At 45.6% G+C, this 16,679-nt stretch overlaps 5 protein-coding genes across 5 annotated transcripts; 1 reads left to right on the forward strand and 4 right to left on the reverse strand.

Annotated features, from left to right (window-relative positions):
* Positions 1 to 73: 73 nt before the first annotated feature.
* On the reverse strand, positions 74 to 2,167 carry N7478_000560 (fungal specific transcription factor domain-containing protein; the record flags this gene model as incomplete). The annotated part of the gene is made up of 3 exons (XM_056916775.1): positions 74 to 452; positions 1,266 to 1,934; positions 1,992 to 2,167. The coding sequence occupies 3 exons, from the start codon at positions 2,165 to 2,167 to the stop codon at positions 74 to 76; spliced, it is 1,224 nt and encodes a 407-aa protein (XP_056784655.1).
* Positions 2,168 to 3,672: 1,505 nt separating this feature from the next.
* On the reverse strand, positions 3,673 to 5,423 carry veA (sexual development activator VeA; the record flags this gene model as incomplete). The annotated part of the gene is made up of 2 exons (XM_056916776.1): positions 3,673 to 5,213; positions 5,276 to 5,423. The coding sequence occupies 2 exons, from the start codon at positions 5,421 to 5,423 to the stop codon at positions 3,673 to 3,675; spliced, it is 1,689 nt and encodes a 562-aa protein (XP_056784656.1).
* A 6,032-nt stretch (positions 5,424 to 11,455) lies between these two features.
* On the reverse strand, positions 11,456 to 11,899 carry N7478_000562 (uncharacterized protein; the record flags this gene model as incomplete). The annotated part of the gene is made up of 2 exons (XM_056916777.1): positions 11,456 to 11,516; positions 11,700 to 11,899. 2 exons carry the CDS (start codon positions 11,897 to 11,899, stop codon positions 11,456 to 11,458), a joined length of 261 nt encoding a protein of 86 aa, XP_056784657.1.
* A 636-nt stretch (positions 11,900 to 12,535) lies between these two features.
* N7478_000563 (putative DNA repair protein (Rad57)) lies at positions 12,536 to 14,275 on the forward strand (the record flags this gene model as incomplete). Its single annotated transcript, XM_056916778.1, has 2 exons — positions 12,536 to 12,945; positions 13,015 to 14,275. The coding sequence occupies 2 exons, from the start codon at positions 12,536 to 12,538 to the stop codon at positions 14,273 to 14,275; spliced, it is 1,671 nt and encodes a 556-aa protein (XP_056784658.1).
* Positions 14,276 to 14,554: 279 nt separating this feature from the next.
* N7478_000564 (uncharacterized protein) lies at positions 14,555 to 15,317 on the reverse strand (the record flags this gene model as incomplete). Its single annotated transcript, XM_056916779.1, has 2 exons — positions 14,555 to 14,922; positions 15,020 to 15,317. The coding sequence occupies 2 exons, from the start codon at positions 15,315 to 15,317 to the stop codon at positions 14,555 to 14,557; spliced, it is 666 nt and encodes a 221-aa protein (XP_056784659.1).
* Between the last annotated feature and the right edge of the window lie 1,362 nt (positions 15,318 to 16,679).

Consider the following 16,679-nt stretch of genomic DNA (forward strand, 5'->3'; position numbering starts at 1 on the left):
AACAATTTCAAAGTTAGATTATTTCTTTCATTTATAAGTAAAAGGTTTATACATGATGGATGAACATTTAATCTCAGCTCTTGTCCATATCCATATGCGTAGGGAAAAGGTTCAAGACAGGCCAAATATCCTGCTGGTCATACATCGGGTGAAAAATGGCAACATCCCAAGCACCTTCAAATGCACTAGTCTGATCCCATAAGTCCTGACCTCGAGGATCTGGAATTCCTTCTGGCATTGTCAAGCTAGGAATAACTCCAAGGCCCCGCGAAGTAAATCCTGTATTTGAAGCATCAAGTTGTTGAGCGCTTCTGCCTCTAGGTGTCTCAGGAGAAACAAAATCTTCGTCCGCCGCGACTGGTATTGATGTATGTGCCTCTGTGGGTCTGCTCTCAAGGAACGGCATATCTTCGGATATGCTTTCATCGTTTAATTGAGATCGGTTAAGGGAGCTGTGTTTTGAAATTATTTGCCTTCCATGCAAAGTTGATGGTCGGCGTCTTTGACGTGGTTGGATGCCTGGTAGGTTTGGATCATCATGAGAAGAGACCGAGATTGATCTGCTATGATGCAGAATTGTACTGAGATCCTTTGCCTGTAAACTCGTTAGACTGGTGTCACTTTGATGCCGTTCATTTGAGCATGGTATATGCTTACAATTGGACCCGCTGTAGGAAAAATCAAGGCAAGCTGCTCAATAAAAAGGATACAATCATTCACCAAACCGATTGTGGAAGGTTCCGGTGGGTGCATTTCCTCCAGTGTTATTTGAGAGCCATGTAGAAGAACTCGTCCAGCTTGATAGACACATTCAGCTGTTTCGATATCCAAAACAAGGTTGTCAAAGTCAAGCCCACGAACAAGAGAGCAAACTGTCGCTATCTGACGTGCATGCTGAAGACATTTCGTTTGGCAGTCTAGAATAAACTGTGGATCAAGCTGATATAATGATTCCTGCTGGAGTGATTCTCTGAGGTTAGGAAAGAAGCATCGGTATAAATCGCAATAACATTGCTGAAACCAGAGATGCATAATGATGTATCGAGGAAGCCATTTAGAGTAAGCTCGTAAGTGGACATTCTTCTCCGAAAATGTTATAGATTGTGGTAGACTGAGTGCAAAATGATCGAGTTGAGAATTTAGATCATTGGTTATGGTAGGGATCATCGCAACTTGCTGGGAAGAAAAAGCTACTTCCTTCGTACGTCTATGAAATGAGTCAGCAAATAGTGACTGCCACTTAATTATTAGACGACAGCACATACCTGAGCACACTATCCCGAAGGTATATAACGCGGATATAATACCCTAGTAATCCAATATCCCCATCTTCAGAGCAATCACCAGGTCCATGCAAAGGCACACTGACATAAGAGGTATCAAGCTCAAAAGTCGTCTCCTGATTCGGCAGCGAAGTGTGAAGCACATTAGACGGACAAAGAGTAAATTCCGGTATACCACCCGCAAGAAAAGTATCCAAAACATAAACAGCCCACATCAGCCGCCTCCGCGACTCTTGAGCCAGTGAGCAAAGATTCGGATTTTCATAATTCAGACGCAAAGCAAAAGCAAACCGTGCAAGCGTTGCCATAAGGATAAGTGCCTCTGACGTATTCCCGCTCCACATGTGGTATCTGATTGTCAATAAGAGAGATTGGGCTTTGATGATATTTGGTCGTCCCTGGTCTCTTAGAATGAGATTCTGGGCTAATGCTGAGCAGCGAATGCCTAGGTTGACTTCTGTTGCGTCGCGGCCTGGTAGACGGGAGGTTATGGCGATGATGGATAAGAGGAGACAGTGGTCTGCTTGGCCTGTTTGATTCCAGCGGAGTAAAGAGGCTTTGTGGAGGAAGGAAAATGTTGGTAAGGGGTATATGCTATCGAAGAATGATTGCAGTGCTCTCTTTACGCGTTCTGGGGATAAAAGATCAAGGCTGTTTTAATTTCATTAGCTTTTATACCGATGTCAATATCAGTGGATGGATACATACGGCTGGTCTTCAGATGTATGAATATGTGCCCTTCCTGGTTGTTCTGTTTGTAATGACAATTCTAAAGGAGGCGGGTTATCCCCAATTGATATTTGACGGTTATTCCCACCTCCCAGCGTAGCAGCAGCTGCTGTAGAAGTCTGTTGAGTCCCGATATTCATAGGAGCACTGGGCATGATCTGTCGTCGTGATCCCGAGTTCGGATATACACAAGAAATCCCCTTTTCATTGCAGCGGTGACACTTGGGTATAGCTCCAGTGCATCGAATTTTCAATTCATGGCACGCGGTACAGGCTTGCCGGACACGACAGCGACGAGGACGTCGTAATGGAGAATTAGGATTATTGTGTCCACTAGTATCTCGGAATGAACAGTCAAATCCTAATCTTTGGCAGTTTGCGCATCCTGTACGTTGCCCATCACACCGGACCTAGAACTGTCAGTTGACTGGACGAGTTCATTTGGGGGCGCTCAAACCTTTCTCCCGCGACATTCATTGCATGTACGTCTTGCTTGCTTTGTTCCTCCTGTGCGCATACTGTCCCTCGCCTCTAGAAACGATGGGTCATGGATGAGGCGGGTCTTGCCCCAGTACGGAGTATAATGGTGTGTGGAGGAAGTGACTCGGGTGTCGGGGCCCGACAACCGGTGTGCCAAGACTACCTGCACCGCTAAATCACTTCGAGGCTCGGGAACAGTCGCCCGCACTAAATCACAGGATCGAAATCATAGAATTTACATGTACAAAATGATGGCAGATTACAATAGGGTGGAAATTATTATATGCTATTTACTTCGAATTATTTCTTAACGATTGAAATGGAAAGCGCACGGCCAAGATGAAAATGTAGACGAGTTATCAATTGGACAACAATGCTAGGTATCAAAGACATGCCACAACGCCGAAAGAGAAAGATTAAGCAACAGGCCGTCAAATAGAAAACATTGCACCAAAGAAGAGTATAGCAAGGGTTCAATATTGCGATAGGTCTCCAATGCACAGCATCATGTACCAGTCCTCTGTACTAAATATAGTGTGGGAATTTGCGGGTTTGCGAGTTTCCAGATTTGCAGTGAAAAGGACGAGTCGCTGATAAAAATGAGAAAAGGACAAGGAAATCCCCAACTGTGCCGTCTTTTAAACCGTCCGTTAAATAGCAGCCCAAAAACACAAAATAAGCGCGGGTGTTAGGCTAGTTGTATCGAGTCAGTCCCTGGTTCCTATATTCCCAAAGTAGGATACCGGATAGAAGACGTGCGAAATAACTCCCATGGCAGCCCAAGAGAATGAGGGTGAAGGGTCAAATAATGCGAGCCCAGTAACGAATGCGCGTGATGAAATATCAGATCAGAAGATGAAAGAGAAGCCAGTAACCCCAACTTCCGACCTATCCCCATGATAGTTGAACATCAACAATAAAAGAAATGAAAAGAGAGGCTTCCTTCCAAATGGACGGAGGGATACTATGCATCCGAAAAGTCTAGACACGAGGCAAGAGTCGAAAAGAGGGACGCAACACATGTACAAGAAGAATGCCAAGGTGCCAGACACAGGAAGAAACAACCCAACTCCACGAACGGAAAGTCAGAGCAAGCTCTGAGGAACAATCAAATAGGAAATAGATCAGATATCTTTTTGCTTTGAGCATCACCCTCTCCAATAAGAAACTGTTTTTCTTTTTATTGACCGGCAGGTATTTTCATCACCATCCTGCCATTAGCTCGTTTGTATGCCATGTCCACGCCAAGCTCGGCCATCAAGGCTGCACGACTCTCGGCGGAGAAATCTCGATAAGCATTGGGGTATGGCTCTGCGTCCGGTCGCATTCCATTGTGCATGGGACGGTCATCGATGCCAAATGAATCTTCATGGCTACGCTTCGTGCCAGTAGGTCCTGTATGATAGAGCATCCGTTTCCCGGAGAAGGAGTCATAACCACCGGGGCTAGGCGGTATACTCTCAATTGAAGGCTGGATATTGACATATTCGCTCGACAAAGCTTTCATTGCTGAAATACCAACATGGCCCATGGTAGGTGTCTGGTCATGTCGTATCATATGTGGTGGCGGCAGATATTGTTGCGGGTCTTGAATCAGGTATGGTGTGGGTTTGGGTGCTTCAACACGATATTGATTCATGTTCATATTGTTCATATTGTTCTTGGGGTAACCATTCTGCATTTGTGGTGCCATGGGATAGCCCATAGGTGTTCCATCGTATTCTGACATGGTAGAGGGGTGTCGAATATTAGCGTACCCAGTATGTGGGGAATACATGCCACCAGCGGCGGCAACTGGGGGAGGAGTAGGCGGCATATGGGGAGCAGGATATTGAGTTGGAGTCGATCCAAAGGAAAGGTGTGATTGATAAGACGGGGTGTTGCTGTTGTGTGGCATCGGTGCGGGTGGCATGGGTCGCTGGTAAGGGGGAGGGCATTGGAAGGCATAATCTGGTACTGAAGGCCGTCGTTGTATCTCCGGTCCAAATCCATATGGCGATTCCATTTGGCTGGTATTGCTGTTTGACCGAGGTCGTTCCACTGTTTGTGCCACATAGCGATCTGGCGTTGAGTATCGGTCGGACGACCGAGCATATACAGCGCCATTACGCTCCTCATCGTAGTCGAATTCCTCATCACGCTTGTCACCGCGGCGTCTCATGCGAACGTCACGACGAATGCGAACACGGCATCCTTGCTCAGCAATGACACGGCTCAATGAGGTGCTGGTAGCCAGACCTGGGAACTTCTTCGCACTGTAGACAGTAAAAGGAACTGACTTAACCTCGAGACGGAAGGAAAGGGATGCTTGTGGTGGGCCTGGCTTGCCGAGATTATTGCGGATTTGGTTGGGAAGAGGATCGGATGAATCCTTGTCGGCATCCTTAGCCTCCTTAATCTCTTCATATAGATGGAAGTTTAACCTATAGCGACCTTCGTGGCGAACTGACAGATCGGGAAAGATGAAGTAACCTGCTTGCGAAGGGCGATCAAGATAAGCAACACCAGCGACAGGCACACCTGTCAATACCGGGCACGACGGAGGTCCAGCCATCCGCCCGTGAGCGACCGGACGAGCAGTGTCCAAAGTGGCATACAGGAAGAAATTGGCATTGTAGGCGAAAGTGATATCGGTCTGGGGTTGGTCGGGACCTGGTTCGGATTCGAAGATGCGCAATTCCACAACGGGTGGTGGGTCAACGGGACGTCGGTCGGCAGAAGCTGAGATGAAAAGGTCAGTGATATTCAATGACAACAAACCTTCGCGGTCGGTCAAGACTTACACTTGGCACCAGCACCACACGCTCTTGCGCGTTCGGGTTGTTGCATCACAGTCAATCTGTAAGTGATCTGTTTTCCCTCACGCGTAATTCGACTGGTCATCGAATCCGTCTCATTATGGGGCGCCATCATTGGCGGTCGTGACGCCATATTGAACAATCCTTTTTTTTGGTTTCCGATTCCTTTGTTTTATAACTCGAAGTGGGCGGTTTCTTCAATCGACGGGATGATGCTATTGAGGAGGGCGCATCAGTAAATGAAAGGTATGGCTTTATTTTTAGGGGCGTTGTTGTGTTTTCAAGGGTCGACAAGTTCGGTGATTATCTGGCATGCGACGTACAAATCCAATCGAAGGCAATCCACGGGTCGAGTCTCTCGATGATGGGCGCGACTCGTTGAGGGGACGCAAATTGACAAAGTTCCCTGGTTCAGTCCGATGGGTCGGGAGGCGACCCTTGCTGGGGTAAGATAGATCTCAGGCGGTCAATGACGGTCGGAGGTGGCTGGGGGCATGCGATGAAAAGGAATATGGACAGGGAGGGATATCAAAGGGTATAGAGGGTCAGCAATTTTCCAGCGATGACCCTAAACCCAGTGATAAAAGGATAAGAATCAAGGTTGTGATGGGGATGGGAGTTAAAGAGGAATGAAAGAGAATGGAGAGGGAGAGGGGGGAAGAGGCCCAGAGGATGGTGACACTAGCCCAGTTCTCTCCAGCCGTGACTCGCTGTGTACAGTGTCCTTGTATTGGTTACGGGTAACAAACACGCCCCCACTGTACGTTAAGAAACACACACGATTTACCCCGAGATCCTGTTTTATTATAGAGCCTTGGGGCAAGATTTGTGTATTCTATTCAGGTTTGGAGGTTCTAATTTAATGAAGATTGTTGGTTCATACCATCATATCCAAGAACCATTTTCGACGCAAAATTCGAGGCTTGACATGGTACATACATGATTTATGAGCTCATCTAATAGAAATGTGACAGCTCGAGTATCTATACTCTTTCCACTTGGTCAGTATTTTATCTGTAAGTACCAGAACAAGGCAGAGGCAAAATTACGGTATACGGCATACAACTTCACCACATGGCACAAAATAGAAAATAGAAAGTAGAAAATAGAAACCGAGAAGAAAAAGGAGAGAAAAAGAAGAGCAAAAAGCCAAGGAAATATGATTAAATGATGAAATAACCAGGAATAAAATAGGTAGAAATGAAATAGGTAGAAATAAAATAATAACCCAGGTCGATTTCGGGGCTGTCGAATCCTATGTGTTATCGGGATCTGCGGTTTCAGACAGGTTTTCTCCACCAGAGACTAGTTCCGTGCTAGTGTACGTTCTTAGGGCTCCTTCGTGTGAAGCGTGTGAAGCCGTTACCCGAATCACAACGGGTCCGCTTGTCTTTTCCCGCGAGGGGGTCTCTAGCCTGTAAAATAAATCAAAAACTGATTCATGGTTGTGTACGGAGTAGTATATGTATTCTGTATTCCGTACTGTGAATCTACGGTTCTTGACTCCGGGCCCAGTGGACTCGTCTGTAGATCCCTGGATGGCCTGGGGTTCTCCTCTTCTTTTGTATAACATTCTTCTCGATCTGGCCTGGAACTCGGTGCGCCCTGGTTCACCATCGTGCGCTCCTATCCGCGATCCCAGTCCAACGGACCGGTGTGGCCTTCTTTTCACCACGACTTGACATCCTGGTAGTTCCTGATTTTATATAGATAGTATGTAGTATATCATATCAATGCTAAAAAACTAAGAAATACATCTCTGCTATAACTGCCCCCATTACAACGAGCTCGGTCGCCTTCTGCGTAAGCGAGTAGACTAAGAAGGCAACTGTACAGAATGAATGCCGTCATTACCCGCCAAGGGGGGAGGGTGCCAATGGGCAAACTATCGATTTCGTTTCCCTGCTGACGTGGTGATACCTAAAGGCATTACATTATGTACGGAGTACCATAATCAATTTGTAGAAACGAAACCTTGGAACCGAAAGACTTTAATACAGTACGGAGTATGGACTACAAACCCTGTATTGGAGATGTGATCGATGTAAATATCCTTGGCCCCTGGCGGTACAAAAGTACATATTAGGATACAGGTATCATCACACCCGCAAATTTTTCTTCATGTTCCCTTTTGAATCAAGCTTTGTATGAGGATAATCAAAATAATCAAAAAAGGGGGGCCACAAAACCACTCTTGAAACGATCAACGATTGATGATTTGCAATAAGATCATGACATCCTACAATTTAAACTAGTCCAACTAGCAAGACTCCGTAGTCTCCATAATCCGTACGGAGTACCATTGTACTATACGTCAGTATCTACCCAGATCACGGCGTCTCCTCTTTGTTCACCCACCGGCCTCCCCCTCTTGTCCCGTCGACACCTCACTCTTGGCTGCTTGGCTCCTTACAATCATACCAATTATAATTCCTGAAGTGGAGAAGGTGCATGACACTAGCTTGTTTTGGTATGCGATGCCAGCTGTCCTATTGGCCCCACCTGTTAGCTTTCTGATCAGCGGTCGCATTTCACACTTATTATGAATTTATTGATCGATTTATCGTTTTGAGAATTTTTACTGCCTTTCTCGTCCTAGCTAGATACTTGTCCAGTGTAATTATTGGTTTTTTATTCCTTTTTTCTTCTTCCTTGATTTCTTCAAAATACCCGTCTATCCCTAATATGGCATATGTCCCAATTTTGATGATTCGCTGGAAGATGTTGTGTGTGCTGAAGAACACACTACGCACTTCTTACTGTCCACATTTACTCTTCTCTTTTTTTCTTTACCCGTAGTTGCAATGAAATAAAACCGACCAAGGCTCTTATATTATAGGTACGTATTTTATTATCATGAGAAATGTCAATTCTGCCTATAACCCCCCCAAGGTCCTTGTCTAAAGAACTACAGAAAATGACATTTTAGTAGATAATAATCTCAAATGAAGTGGAAAATCCCCCATCAAGATCTACGTAGGCACCATAAAATGGACCAACCTCCTCATTACATGGAAAATAGGGATTTGGATTTGGGGGTGGCACCTTTCATCGATCTCTCATCATCTTCATCCCCCACTCTGTGACGGTCCGCACCGCAAGGAAAAGCCACTGCCCCATTTGGCCCAAGGTTTCGCTGGGCGCGGGTCTGGATTCAATACAATACAGAAACAGCCGGGGCTGTGGCCTGCATATTTTAGGCTCGCGCATCACTGCAGTCCATAATGACTCCCCTCCCTGGTCAGAGTCTAACGGCCTAGTAAGGGTAGATTAGTGGAGCGGCTAAACAGCTTCACTTTTTTTCTTTTCTTTTTTTTTTCTTCCTGCTCATTTTTTCAGGGACGCATTCTCTACCCGTAGAACGCTGGCACCTGCGTAATCCTGTATGTACACTAAGTAAAAATCCACCTTTCTCCACAAGAAATTGCCCTTTTTTCAGTTCTCTCGAAGATCTACTGCAGTACTTTCAGCAACGCTTTCTTCTTGATATTTATTTGAGTGAATCTCGTGGAAACTGAAGAATTATGTAACATAGTAACGATCGGAATGGAAGATCATTGTAACAAATGCCCGAGGTACTTTATTGACCGTACTTCGGGCCAGAATACAGAATACCGGCGGCTTTTTACCTTCTTGGAAAGTCGGCATAAACTAGCTATTATAAGGCTCGACTACCTAACTAGGGCTAATAGGGCTAGTTGCTTGCAGGGAGGTGCATTTTATTTTAGCCTCTCACCCGGATTGTGTATTTGAATGTAATTTTTTATTTTATGTGATCGCTGTCTTAAAAACTCGCACTGGATTACACTTTTGTAAGTAGCATGAAATCAAGTTACTGGGGCAATTTTCTACGGGGGATCTTCTGCGCCAAAACGGTCTCGGCAAATTGATTGTCATTCATAGACATACCGTCCGCAGAGAGCAAGGATGCCGGTTAGCCGTCGGTCGTCAATTGATATCACACAATTAATAACGCGCAATCAATCTATTTAATTTTGGCCAGGATTACAAATGGTGAGGGCCAATGTCTTCATTATGATGAGGCGACATTATTCATACAGCCACGGTCCTCCACGTGGTATAATTAAATCTTCAAGGGTAATGATCCTTCGAAGTAGGCAGTGATCCTAATGTTTCGAGAGAAACTTCCAATGAAACACTAGAACTTCTTGCCTAGTGTATACAATGCTCCATCATGCTACGGAGAAAACCGTCTATGTATTTGAATTTGCGGGTGATTTGGATTCGAATTGATCCGAGAGTCAACGTGTCGGGCGAAAATAATTGAAACAAAGAAAAATTAGATAAATGATAATAGTAACACAAATACAAATACAAATACAAATCATTATTCCGTGCCTAGTCCTCTTTCAGTCCCAGGCTTCGCGTAGATCGCCATTCCAGAAGGATTCGCCAAAGGATCAGGGGGCAATGCGTATGTTGGCTAGAAAGACTCGATGGAAATTACCCACTGCAAATCACAGTCAGGGGGCGTGAACGCTTTTCTACATCTGGTCCTTGGTCACTGCCTCCTAAATCCCCATGTGCGAAGCTATAGCTCACTAACGTGTTATTTCGGCTACGTTTATCGTATCAAAATCCACTCGCAGTGGAGTCTTCGTCGGAGCCGACACTTATTTACCCCTTTATCGCCAAGCGTACCCCCGTTTTCTGCAAAGGTGCCTCCCGTCCATTCCGGGCGCTTGCCAGAATCCCGACCCTTGTCTCTCTGTACTTTTTCTTTCTGATGCTCTTATTCGTCCGTTGAATGCAATCAACGCATGTCGGGGTCAGGTGAGAAGATCAAGATGCACGTAAACTGGCCCCAACCCTGGTTAGTTGATGATGATCGTGGACCTAAGTCCGAACTCCCCATCCACCCCCCCTCCCTTCTCCCCTGTGGGCATAAGGATTTTCTAGATCTTCATTTGATCTTGCAACAGTGGTTCTTGGTCCAGCTAGCCACAATCCACCGTCGTCGAGGGTTGAAGCAAGGTATCCATTCCAGGTCAGAAGGTTCAACGGTTCCCGTCTCTGCCCCCCCTTTGTGGCCCGAAGTTACATGCCGTAGATTAGCAGACACATGGCTTCGAATTCTTGGAAAATCACTTCGCCCCCAAATTAACGTCTCAAATCAAATCCAATTAGACATTGGAGCAGCATTCTTACTTTCTCATGCTATAATCTATGCGTTACGGAGTTCTGTACGGAGTACATGTACTCTTGCGCAATATGGGGTACAAATCTGACGGTTTCAATTTCAATTTCCAATTCTCGTCTCCATCTCTATCGCGCGATGGAATAAATTAAGCAAGACATGACTCGAATCAATCCAATAGCCACATGAAAGCTGCAGGTCGCAGCCCCTCTGAGTCCTCCTTCCCCTCTTTCTTTTGCGTATGCAAATTCGCATCATTAGTTCTAGTTCTAGGCACCTTTGTTCACAGACCGCTAGTCGAGGCATGTTAGCACTACCACCACGTGGATGGACAAGGGGGGATGCATGAAACTAACCACGCCGCGTCTAGCTAGAAGTTATGGTGACATCAGATGGAGATACGATCAGCAGCCACAGTGCGACGCACCAACAGAACAAAGAGATTTCAGTGATTTTCCGTACAGTGTACACGGGCCTTCCCCGAATCCAATCATGTCCTCTCTGTATTTCTCCCGAAGTGTCTCAAGTCCGTCCGTCCCCCGGGGGCGCCGAGTAGTCTTATGCCAACAACTTTCTATCTTCGCCCGGGGTCTATGTATCTGTTACATGTTTATGGAGTAAGGCTAGAAGGTAATGACAAACAACGTTTAAATTAATTTGATATATTATACTTCTCCGGAGTATTTGTCAACTATTTCGGAATCCCTCTACGAGGAAGGAAAGAGGGGCGAGATTTCCAAGCCTTGAAAAAACTCGTATGCATACTAATATGCCTCAAGACTTCTCTACTAGACCTAGCACATTGTAGGCGCCGTTGGTCAGGCCAACCACGAACCCCCCATGCATGAATGCATACAGTACATGACCCCGGTCAAGCCTAGCATAGCATACATACGAAATACGGGTGATCGCCTACCAGTGCCGCACGGTGTGTACTGAAATATGTGATTGCTGCGATCGACCGCATAAAAAACCCTGTAAGTAGTCCGTACATTAGGCAGGTTAGGTCACTTGAGACTTGAAACTCCAACTGCGGCACCATCACCAACACCAACACCAACACCAAGTCTAAAAGAGAAATAGAAAGTAAAAATCGAAAAAGAAACGGAAAAAAATCAGAACACATTAGAAACAACTGCAAGGCCACCAGCTAGTAACAAAAGCTATCCTCAAAACGTAAGGTGTCAATAGTGTTTCTGCCTAGAAAGCTGCAGGGTGTGTGTTGTGTGTTGGCTGCCAATGCGAACGGACCCTCGGCTCTCTATTTCTGTGCAGCTTGTTGGTTCGGTCAGGTCGAGGCGGGGTGAACTTTGTTCGCTACTCCAAAGATATCCTTCAGTCTGCTTTAGGGCTCGGGCATGGTTGTATTCTCCGGCTTCAGCTGCGTGGAACCCGATCGGAGTGATTAGGTGTTCAGGTTTATCCTGTTTGAAGTTCTTCGCACAGAACATGTTTGGGTGGGGCGATGATTTGATTTCAAAAATGCAAATAATTTCTTGGATCTTGAAGAATTGAAGATGGCCTTTTGATTTTCTTCTGTGATTTCATTATTTTAGTTATGTAAAAGTTTAAATCGAAACATGGATTTGTAGATTTAATTGCAGTACTTTGTGGTGACTTTGCTGCAAGTCTTGGGCCTCACGCCTTTTCTATACTATTAAATTCGTATCTTTTTAGTCTGAGTAGCTTCTCGTATATGCAAGAATGTAATTAAATGGCATTTGAGGAGATTAAGCCGAATCTGAATGTGATAACCTTGGAATCTTCGTAACCTTGGAAACTTTCTAACTTGTATATAGAAGGGTGTGGGTATATATATTATAGTATATCACGGTGTAAATCTCGAGAATCCGTTCTAAGGTTGGACTGATTTTCAATTTCCAGCTCGAAGGGCTGTATAAAACCAAAACATAGAGATCCATAAATACAAATAAATCTACAATAATATATATTTTTTATCGAATTTTGTAGCAATTATTCCAGATTCAATCAATTGATGTAATCCCGCGGATGTGCCCGCTGATTGGCCCCACGCAACATGTCAAGAACCGCGACTCCAAGCAGCTCCCAAGCTCTTGCCCACTCTTATGGATCTTCTTTCAGTTCTTCCTGGCTTCGCAACAAAACAATTTGCCCATATATTGCCTCCGCTAGAGAGGGCAAAAATTTCTACTGTCGATCTCATCACTCTCGACACGCTCGAGATCGCGAAACGCGCCCATGTACCCACCGCAGACGTCCGCCACCTTTGTGCCCGCATTGTCGAGGCACTACACTCCGACCTTGGCTTCGAGAGAACACAAAGAAACATAGAACCGACCGGAAATGATGAAGCAAATCCCAATTCCAATCTGGACACGGAGAAAACCAGCCTCGGTCCTGCGACCAGGCTGCAGACCTCGCCATGGAATATAATCAGCACATTGGACTCCACCATGGATGCGCTCTTGGGGGGCGGCATTCCAACAGGATACGTGACTGAAGTCACAGGTGAGAGGTATGTGCTTTATAGCATCTTCAGTTGAATGAATTGTGTCGCTGACCATGTCTTTTTTTGTCTGAATAGTGGCAGCGGCAAGACCCAGTTCCTCCTTAGCCTCCTCTTAGCCGTTCAGCTACCCAAACCACACGGCATACAGAAACGAGCAATATACATATCAACAGAACATCCACTAGCCACGAATCGCCTTTCTCAGTTGATAGAATGCCACCCATACCTCTCCACCCTCTCCGTGGACCAAGCACCAACCCTCCAGAATGTATTAGCAATCAACGCCATGGATCTAGAGACACAGGACCATATCCTCAATTACCAGCTCCCAGTCGCAATAAAAAGATACAACGCTGGCCTGGTCATAATAGACTCCGTGACATCAAATTATCGCGCCGAACACACAAACCACAGCATGCTTGCTCTCTCCGCACGATCCACCGAGCTCGCAAAACTAGGCCACATGCTGCGCAACCTCGCAGCAAAAGAGGACATCGCCATACTTGTCGCAAATCAAGTATCGGATCGATTTGAACCAATTGACCAAGCCAGTAGCGATCTATCATCAAAAAGACCTATGTTCCAAAATACCCCGCAAGGTGCCGCCTCGCCGCTCCCCCGAAACAGATCGGGATTGCCGGGTCCATCAACGCAGCAGTTCCCATATGATCTCCCTCCATCCTCAGCGCCTTCCTCGTCGCCTTTTCTCACCTCCCAAGAAGAATATTTCGACGGCTCATACATAATTGGCAATACGGCACGGAATGAAATGATGAGCCTCCTTCACCAGGAGCGATTCTTCACTGGCTGGGGAGACGGAGTTTATCCTCGTTCATCATCTCTAAAGACTCCGGCTTTAGGATTCTTCTGGTCAACACAAATTGCCTGCCGCATTGCGTTGAAAAAAGAAATTCGCTCTACATTCCCGGCGTGGGATGCTGGATTCCCTCTATCTACACCTTTAGAGCAGATGGACCCTCAAGAGAATAATCATGAGGGCAAGGCTCTTGAAAGCAGACCTGGTTTTACATCTGCTCTGAAAACAAATACTGGAGAACCAGAAACCAAGCCTCCAACATCTAATGTGGAAAAAAGCTTCGTGCCGGATCCAGTGGAATCGGCTTCGAACCCGATCCGACGCGTGAGGTCCCCTGCTCCTCCTGAACCCGAAGTTGTTACCAAGCGAACAATGAAAGTTGTTTTTGCTCCTTGGACTGGAGGTCTAGAAGAGGAGCAAATTGAGGGTGGAGTAACATCAAAGTCAAGGAGGAAGGTGCACGAGGCATCATTTGAGATTTGGAAAGGAGGGCTACGAAGTATAAACCTCAGTGAATGATACGATTTACACTTGATTTATAGCCAGAAAAACTTTGCATCTGGGATGATGATTTATTTTCGTTGTTTATATCACTGCATAGCATGAATGATGATTTGTTACCATAAGAAGAGCATTGCTCGAACTGTAAATCCCATCACTCCATATGCATTACCTAGTAACACTGCTATTTCCTCCAGAGAGATCCTTAACAACGTATCCAATTGAGTCATTTTAACGAAAATTCCATCCTATAAACATTAATTAGTATCTTGCGTCCCTGACACCGATCTCAAAGCATTAGGAATAGCCACTTACCATCGTATCATGGGATTCACCACTAATACGCGCCTTCGTACTATCAGAGTTCTTGCCACACCAAAAGCGACCAGTCGCGCCCTGCTCAATCTGAGCAAACACTTGACTGCTATACTCCATCAACGGCATCCTCTCAGCTCCATAATGACCTTGTGCCCTCGAGACAACCGTCTCTTCAATGGGCTTGTAAAGCGAATCCTCAGGCAACTTGAGATCACCGAAGTATGTCTGCCCCAAAGTACGAACCGCACCAGTGACAACACAAAGAACCTTGACATTGAATGAAACCAGTTCCAACCGAAGAGTATCAGCCATAAGCTCCATGGCACGCTTTGAACCGGCGTAGGATCCTATTTTGGAAGTTAGCTGCTAAATAAACACGTCTATTATGAAATATCTTTATCTGAAGAAGGGTTGGTTGAGTCTGGAACATCACAAAATACTCACCCATAAACGACACATTAAGATATCCAGAGATAGACGTGACAAAAACAATCGAGCCTTTTGCCAAAATCAAAAATGGTACAAAGGCCTTGGTCACTCGCAAAGGACCCCAGACATTAATATCATATAGAGCCTTAAGTAAGGCATGAAATGGTTGCGACCCGCATTGTTGATGAGGACATCGAGTGTTCCACCCGTTTGAGCTTGAACTGCTGCTACAGCTGCTTCGATATGAGTTTGGTTGGCCACATCCAGTTGTAGCGTGGTCACATTGGGTAGGTCTTTTTTTAAGTTTGGACATCCTGTTGAGGTTTCGGGCCTTGGCGAATACTTGATATCCTTGCTTTTAGAAGGTCAGTGCAAGACCGTAACCGGTTCCATCATCGCTGCAGCCGGTAATAAGAACGGATTTAAGGGCCATGTCTGAGTGCTGTGATTTGAAGGCTTTTGAAGATCGAGTTGTTTTATTATGATTTGGATCTAAAGGAGAGTAACGGGGTTTGAATGTATTGTCTGGATGACAGGGGCTTCCTAGGAGGATAGACATAATTCGTTCGCCTTCTGTTGTTTAGTCTCCGACGGATTCCCGTCACATGGATCGTATATATCCTTGTTGGCGTGGGAGGTGACCTATTGGTTGATTCTGACAACCTAAAGGCCTAGCGGCTCCACTATATGGGCTCGCACTATATGCCATGTCTGTGCAAGCAGGTCAGAAACCTTTGTCCAAGATGTATCTAGTAAGTTCTCTGCGTCAGTATAACACATTATCCTTACGTGCTGACTCTACACAAGCAGTGCAAAGGTACAATTATACATGTAGTATTTTGTGGTTATGGTTTGACCCACTCTCGGATACAGATCAATCATATGTTTGGTCTGAAGAGTGGCGTCCGTCTATATGTACGTAGCAGAGCTTCCCTCTCTCCTTCCCTTCTTCAACGTTGTCATTCGTTGTTTTTCGCACCCTTTCTCCATCCTGGTAGAAACGTAGGCACCCTATCACACTTAATATATAATCCAACCAGATATACAATCCCTTCAATAAGCCCTGGAGATCAGTGTTTGTATATGATATTGCAAGTATGTCAACTAAAACCACGGATAAGTACTGAGAAATTCTGTCAGAGACATCAATCAATGTCTTATATAGACATCATGATGCCCTGGTGCCACGTGGCATCACATGGCCGGGTCTACTATATAAGAGACCCCCTCTCCTTACTTTCAATTTGATCTATCTCGACATAAAAACCACAACCTTTCTAACTGGAGGTACGCGTCATCCAGCAAAGGGCGCGAAGAAGGCCCCTAAGACAGCAGTCGTCTAGATGAGTCCAGTGTTATCCTGTCTGCCACTGATTGCTGACCTCCTCCACTGCAGCTTTGTCACTCCTGTCAAATCTAATGGTTTGTCGTGCATTTCGACTTGCCTTCCCTGCCAAAATGCGCGCCAAAATTGCTGCCGCTTGCAAAAACCGATCCTAACCGAAGACTCCGATGTTCTCTAGATTCTTGTTACTTTCCCTGGCGCCCGTGTTGCGCTTCATCGATAACCGTGAGACTGATCGTCGTCGCTGTCATCCGGAACAGCAGGGTGCTGTGGCTTGAGGATGTACGGGTGGAAAGACAAATGAAAAGACAAATGAAAAGACAAATGGAT

Source organism: Penicillium angulare (genome assembly GCF_028827245.1).
Source record: "Penicillium angulare strain IBT 27051 chromosome Unknown utg000001l_segment0_segment0, whole genome shotgun sequence".
Classification (NCBI taxonomy): Eukaryota; Fungi; Ascomycota; class Eurotiomycetes; order Eurotiales; family Aspergillaceae; genus Penicillium; species Penicillium angulare.